This window comes from Mandrillus leucophaeus, unplaced genomic scaffold (assembly GCF_000951045.1).
Source record: "Mandrillus leucophaeus isolate KB7577 unplaced genomic scaffold, Mleu.le_1.0 Scaffold41, whole genome shotgun sequence".
NCBI lineage: Eukaryota > Metazoa > Chordata > Mammalia > Primates > Cercopithecidae > Mandrillus > Mandrillus leucophaeus.
Window position 1 is genome coordinate 4,576,424 of NW_012104365.1, and position 6,909 is coordinate 4,583,332.

The 6,909-nt window shown below is 62.7% G+C and overlaps 1 protein-coding gene across 1 annotated transcript in view; it reads left to right on the forward strand.

Annotated features, from left to right (window-relative positions):
• The first annotated feature begins 557 nt into the window (after positions 1–557).
• Positions 558–6,909, forward strand: part of SLCO4A1 (solute carrier organic anion transporter family, member 4A1) — a 17,445-nt gene continuing 11,093 nt past the window's right edge. Inside the window, exons 1-4 of the mRNA XM_011992357.1 lie at positions 558–1,417; positions 2,798–2,888; positions 4,507–4,628; positions 5,145–5,256. Of these exons, the coding sequence (XP_011847747.1) occupies positions 649–1,417; positions 2,798–2,888; positions 4,507–4,628; positions 5,145–5,256 (1,094 nt within the window). The 5' untranslated portion in view covers positions 558–648. The remainder of the gene's footprint in view (positions 1,418–2,797; positions 2,889–4,506; positions 4,629–5,144; positions 5,257–6,909) is intronic.

Genomic DNA, 6,909 nt, shown 5'->3' on the forward strand with positions numbered 1-6,909 from the left:
TTCTCACGCCAAAGGGTACAGAAAGCTGCCAGGGCATGAATTTAAGGATGAACAAGGTCAGGCTCCAGGACCAACGTGGAGACCCCCTGTGGAATCCATCGGGGCCACTCGGCTGCAAATGGCAGGGGACGTGGCTGACACGAGAGGGGGCAGGGCGGGGTGACCTGGGACCCCAGTGTCTGACTCGGCCTCCGCGTCTCAGCTCCACTCTCCACCGTGTGGCCCCATCTCGGTGGGCCCTGCCTTCTTCACAGCCCCGACGCCACACTGCTGAAGCGGCAGCTTTTCCTTCCAACAGTTCTAGAAAGGGCAGGAACCGAGCCCCTGTGAGTAGGCCGGGCGCAGCCCCCACTTCCCGCAGCGGAACTGCGGCTGGGAGACAGTGCCTGAGTGTGGGTTTGGCCAGACGCCACCCTGGATTTGGGAGACTCTTGAGACAAGGCAGGCAGAGCTTTGAGCCACCCCCATGATGGGTGTGCTGGAATGTTCCCGCCTGGTCGTGCTGTATCCGTGGGGAGACGTGAGCTTGCTAACCAGACATTCTTCTCACAGGACGCACCAGCCCCTTGGATACCACTTGGCCACTCCCACGGAGGCCACTCACACTGTGTGGCTGAAGCCTCGAGGTCACCAGGCGGAGGCGCGGAGATGCCCCTGCACCCGCTGGGGGACAAGCCGCTCACCTTTCCCGGCCCCAATTCAGCCATGGAAAACGGGCTTGACCACGGCACGCCCCTGAGCCCCGGCTCCCTGCGCTCCGCTGCCCATAGTCCCCTGGACACCAGCAAACAGCCTCTCTGCCAGCCCTGGGCCGAGAAGCGTGGCGCCCGGGGGACCCACGAGGTGCGGTACGTCTCGGCCGGGCAGAGCGTGGCGTGCGGCTGGTGGGCCTTCGCACCCCCGTGCCTGCAGGTCCTCAATACGCCCAAGGGCATCCTGTTCTTCTTGTGCGCGGCCGCATTCCTGCAGGGGATGACCGTGAACGGCTTCATCAACACGGTCATCACCTCCCTGGAGCGTCGCTACGACCTGCACAGCTACCAGAGCGGGCTCATCGCCAGCTCCTACGACATCGCCGCCTGCCTCTGCCTCACCTTCGTGAGCTACTTCGGGGGCTCAGGGCACAAGCCACGCTGGCTGGGCTGGGGCGTGCTGGTCATGGGCACGGGGTCGCTGGTGTTCGCCCTGCCCCACTTCACAGCTGGCCGCTACGAGGTGGAGGCGGACACGGGCGTCAGGACGTGCCCTGCCAACCCCAGCGCGGCGTGTGCAGACCGCACCTCGGGCCTGTACCGCTACCAGCTGGTCTTCATGCTGGGCCAGTTCCTGCATGGCGTGGGCGCCACCCCCCTCTACACACTGGGCGTCACTTACCTGGATGAGAATGTGAAGTCCAGCTACTCGCCCGTCTACATTGGTGAGTGGGGCCGGGGAGGTTGGCACGGGGCAGGGAGGGCCGAGGGTAGTGTTGCAGGAGTGAGGGCGACCGGCGGAGCCAGCCCCACCCCCTGCCTTCGTGTTCCCCGTGCCTGCATGGCCCCGGGGCTGCTGCGAGAGGCGGTAGGGGAGGGGAGTCAGGCCGGAGGCCCAAAGCTGACATAAGGGACTCTGGTTTTCTCATGCGGACCCTGCTCAGGGCTCCAGGCCGCTGTGCCCAGGAGTCTCAGTGCAACCCCTGTGTGGTGTCCAGCCCACCTTGCCAGGAGACTCTTGAGACAAGGCAGGCAGGGCTTTGAGCCACCCCCATGACAGGTGTGCTGGAATGGGGCCCAGTCACCAGGCGCTGGGTGGCACCAGGTCCAAAGGTGGCAGACCTCATGCTCCAGCTGGGAACCTGGCACTTGCCTGGGAAGGAGTTTCATGTGGGATAAGTGACGAGGGACAGAGCCCAGAGGCCACACCCATGCCTCCCCGTAAGCACCATGTCTGCTCCGGCAGCCACACAGGGGGGTGCGGAAGAGACCGAGCAAATCCGGAGAGTCAGAACTTTGAGGGGAAAAGTAACACGAAGCAGCTCATGGCTGCTTCACAGCCGCCTGAGAGTAAATCTGTATCACAACCCTATGCCAGGCAGCTGAGCTCACTGCCCTGGGGCAGCCCTGGGCCCCTCACTGGCTGCTGGCTTCTGTTTGTTGAGACGTAGGGAAGCCCCATGGCCTGTCCAACAGGGACAATTTGACCCTGTGCATGATCCGACTGACCCCACTTCTTGGTGCCCCCTGCCTGGCTTTCCTCTCCTGGGTGGGGCATCGTAGGGATGGTCAAGGGGAGCAGCTGGCCCCAGCCGGACTCTGCAGTGACCTCAGCCTCCTCATGTCCTCTTTGAGCTCTGCTCATCCCGAGAACCAAGGCAGGCGTTGATCACCTCACTCCAGTGAGGTTCGTCCCACTACCCTGACCCTTCCAAATCCCAGCCTACGGGGGCATGAGCGTGGCTGGGTGGAGGGACTCAGGCCTCTCTGGTCCCTTTCCCCACCCTGGGTCCCTAATTCCTGCCAGGGTCGGTCTGTGCGGCTACTTAGACGTCGTGCCAAACCAGGCTTCGAGGACCTTTGCCCTATTGTAAGGGAAAGACGGCAGTGCGCTTGGCTTTGAGGAGGTTTTTTAAAGCTGACGCTGACCCACGTCAGGCCCAGTGGTGGCTGCACGGACTTGCCTAACTTGAGGCCCATGAGGGGAGTGGGCCGGAGATGCACAACGGTGGGTGCAGGGCTTCTCTCAGGCACGGAGCCCCACACGGCCCTCTGCAGCCCCAAGTTGGTGCACAGTGGCCCTGATGCCTCTGCCTCTCTTGCAGCCATCTTCTACACTGCAGCCATCCTGGGCCCCGCTGCTGGCTACCTGATTGGAGGTGCCCTGCTGAACATCTACACGGAAGTGGGCCGACGGTGAGTGGCCACGCACCCTGCTGCCTGCCGCAGGGCCACACCCACGTGCACTGCGTGCACTGGAGAGATCCACGTGTCTCTGGAAGGGGGTTCAGAGCCAGCAGGGCCCCCTCTGAGTCAGGCCGGGCATGGTGCCGGTGCTGGGCCCCCGGGCTGGAGGGAGTCAAGGCTGGCCTTGGCTCTGTTGGACTCAGGGGATCTTGGGGGCCTTGGGAGTCCGCCCCAGGGCAGGGGGCGAGGCAGACGGACGGTGCCCAAGGCCCAAGCGCTTGCGAAGTCCAGCGAGCCCTGGCCACTAGTTCCCTAATGGAACTGAGCTTCTTTTGTTTTCCTTTCTTTGTATCTTGTGTGTGTGACGCTAGTTTCTGTAAATGTAAGCGGGAGAAAGCAAGGTGGGGGTGGAGGGAGAAGCAGAGAGACAGAGGGAAAGACAGACAGGGAAAGACCAAGAGACAGACACAGAGATGGAGATGCAGAGAGAGAGAGATACAGAGAAAGAAGACAGACAGTGACAGAGACAGAGGGAGAAGGGGAGGGAGAGGAGAAAGCATGTCCTTGCTGACCTGTCAGGGCTCTATGGGTGCAGGGTCCCCCATTCGTCCTGTGCCCAGCCTGCACTTGTGAAGTTTCCAAGGTCGACTGTGACGTGGTGTGGGCACCGCTGCACCTTGGGACTCTTTCTGCAGATGGTGCCTCTCCTGGAGGTCTCTAGCACTCTGGCCTCGGGTTGATAATGTGGGGTCAATCGTGCACGTTCTAGGCAGAGCCTGGAGGTAGGTTTGGGGCTCGTGTCCTGGGTCTGGATGCTTCTCAGTCTCTCTGCCCCATCTGGCTCTGGGATCTGGGTCCACTGTGCACAAAGTGGGGACGCAGGGCGGGGTCTGGCCCTGTGTGCGGTGTCAGCGTTTCTCTGCTAGAACAAGCAGGTGCCGCCTGGCTGCAGCCTTGCAGGGTGTTGGCGCTCCCTGTGTCCTCTGTCTCTGCAGCTCTGCTCCCGGCCTTTGCTGGCCTTTTGCCCTCCCACCTCCTCCTCCTCCTCCTCCTCCTCCTCCTCACTGTGAAGACGCATCCCTGGAAGCCCAGAGCTTGGGTGGGCTTCTCCTGCTCGCACGGCCGCCTCAGCCCATGATTCTTTTCCACTCACCTTTTCATTTGAAAGCGCACTTATATGCAAATTGCCGCGTGCACAGCAGCCCCTTTGTGGGGAGCTCTCGGTGAGCTCCAGCTGAGCCCTCTGGCATCCCTGGGAACCCCATCCGTCACCCTCTGCTGTGGGGAGGGATGCCTCGGCCCGCAGTTGCCTGGAGAGCCTGCCCCTCCTAGCGCCCAACCCCACCGTGGTCTCAGGACCAGGCCACAGGTGGCATCTCCAGACCTGGAGCGTGGGCCGAGGCACGGAGCCATCCGTCTTAGACAGTGAAGCCAAGGTGGTGGTTGCTTTAGTCTGCAAGGAAGGGACAGGACCTGCGGCCAGCAGCGCCAGGGGCCTGTGTTGACCAGTGTGCAGACAGACCCCGGAGGTCTGCCCGGAGGAGGGGCCAGGCCCCCCCCAGTATGTGTGTCATGGAGGGCACAGGTGGGCTCCACGCTGACCCAGGTGCCTCTGCCTCTTCCACAGGACGGAGCTGACTACCGAGAGCCCGCTGTGGGTGGGTGCCTGGTGGGTCGGCTTCCTGGGCTCCGGGGCTGCTGCCTTCTTCACCGCCGTTCCCATTCTTGGTTACCCTCGGCAGCTGCCAGGTGGGTTCCCCGTCCCCAGCCCGGCCTTCACATCGGGGGGTTGTCCCTTAGTCTTCGCGAAGGGGGCACCCCATTTCCTCTGCTTTTCCCCGCCATGGTCAAGTCTGCGGCACACCCTCATTCTGTCTTTGATCTGCATCTTCCCATCTGGGTGGAGAGATGCCTCCTGGCTGTGGCACGAGGCAGGTTGTGTGTCCAGCCTGTCCTGTGGCCTCCCCTCTGCCCCAGCGGCTTCTCCCCTTCAAGCCACAGAACAGGCTTGTGTCCCAATCGGGGCAGGGCCTCCGTCCCTTCCTTCCGCCAGCCGCACTTGGGGCCCCAGCTCTCCCACACCTCCAGCCCGGCTTGTGGAGCACTCTCATGCGGCTTCTGTTCCAGCGCCACCTCCCTGGGGCTGCAGGGATGTCAGACGATGACGTTCCCAGACCGGGGAGGGGCAAAGGAGTGGGGGCAGAGCCTCCCTCAGAAGTCCACCTCCAGGAGCTCCCAGCCCCAGCTGACTCTGTGCCCTTCCAGGCTCCCAGCGCTATGCGGTCATGAGAGCGGCGGAAATGCACCAGTTGAAGGACGGCAGCCACGGGGAGGCGAGCAACCCAGACTTCGGGAAAACCATCAGAGACCTGCCTCTGTAAGGACTGAGGGCAGGAGGGTGCCTAGTGTCCTCAAACCCTTTAAGGGGCCCCATCTCGGGGAGTCGGTGAGACCCTTCCAGGATCATGATGGGGATGAAGCCCCAAACCTCCCTTGTGGCCCACCAACCCCTGAGACCTGGGCCAAGAGATGAAGGAGCAACAGCTAGAGCCTCCAGGGCCAGAGGCCGCAGACCCCGTCTCAGGGCTGCAGAGCCGTGGGTGAGTCCCAAAGCGGGGCCAGGGCCTCGGCCTGCACCCGGGGACCCGTCACTCACAGTGTGGAGGCTCCTGCGGGCTGTGCCTGGCTTCCAATGGCCACGGAGCAAATCCCTTCCACACCAGCAAGTCTCCCCATGGCCTGTGTGTCCCGGGGTCCCCACGGAGGCTGCATTCAACTTGAGAGCCTTCCCTCACCGTGACCCCCACGCTCCAATTCCCTTTCGTCAGGTGTCACCTGGGCCATCCCCCTCTCCCCGGGCTCTGGGCTGCTGCCCTCTCTCTCCCTCCCTCAGTTTCTGAGGACCTCCCCTCTCCACCCTGCGTGTCCTGCTCACCCTCTGGGAAGGCTGCTTGCTTTATCGTCTGCCTTGGCTGCCTTCCCTTCTTTCTGCTGAGTGTGGTCCGGCCTTGCTTTGCTGTCTTGCTGCACTGCTAGGGTGAACACGGAGTCCTGGCCTGGTGGGGTCCTACAGGGACAACGTAGGGGCCCAGGCCCTCCAGGTCTCTCCTGGGGATCATGCCTTCCCCGGGGGGCTCTCCCCAGGGGGGCTCTCCCCAGCACTGGGCACAGGTAGCCCTCAGTGTGGTCACCACCCAAGTCCTCAGCCTCTGAGGCCGTAGCACAGGGAGACTCTTGTGCCCCTTTAGCAGCAGGTCCCTGAGCTTACGAATAGCTGCGTCTCACTGGCCATAGTGGGTGGAGGATGTGGGCAGTGGGTGTGTCCCTGCTGCCTGTCCTCAACCAGGACAGGAGGAAGGCATCAGGGCCAACGGTGGCCCCTCTGAAAGCCCCAAGCTGTCCACAGCAGAGAGGAGCAGGGCTGGATGAAGATGGGAAGGGGGGACCTCATTAGGGCCCTGATAGACCCCCGAAGGAGCTGGGAGCTGCCTGCTAGGGAGGGTGACCCCATGGGCCGAACTGACCTGGGGCCACGTTCACCGGGAGCTGGGAACATCGTGCAGGCGCCGGCTCACCCTCTCTCCCCCACACCTGGCAGCAGAACGGCTTAGAGCTGAGGGCCAGGCGCCCTGTTCCCAGCGTGGCTGTGAGCCCCAGTGCGGACCTGGGAACCCTGGGGCACTTTTAGTTCATCGGGTGACAGAGGCTTATGTCCAGGGTTAGTTCCCTAAACCAGTTGCTGGTAAGAAATTGTGGGACATGTTTCCTTTATTTAAAGTCATGACTAATTCTGGACAAATTCAACATGAGAATATCAGCCAAGCAATCCATGATTAAGAAATGAAGTTTGCGTAGCACTTCGGAGAGTCATGGCCTCCTGATGCAGCCACGCACCCCGGAGCCTGGGCAGGTCTGGGAAAAGCCCCAGGAAGAGACTCCTCCAGGGTGTCTACCCCAGCCCTGTCCCCCCACATGCCAGGACCCCACCCAGGTGTCTACCCCAGCTCTCACTTCCATATGCCAGGACCCC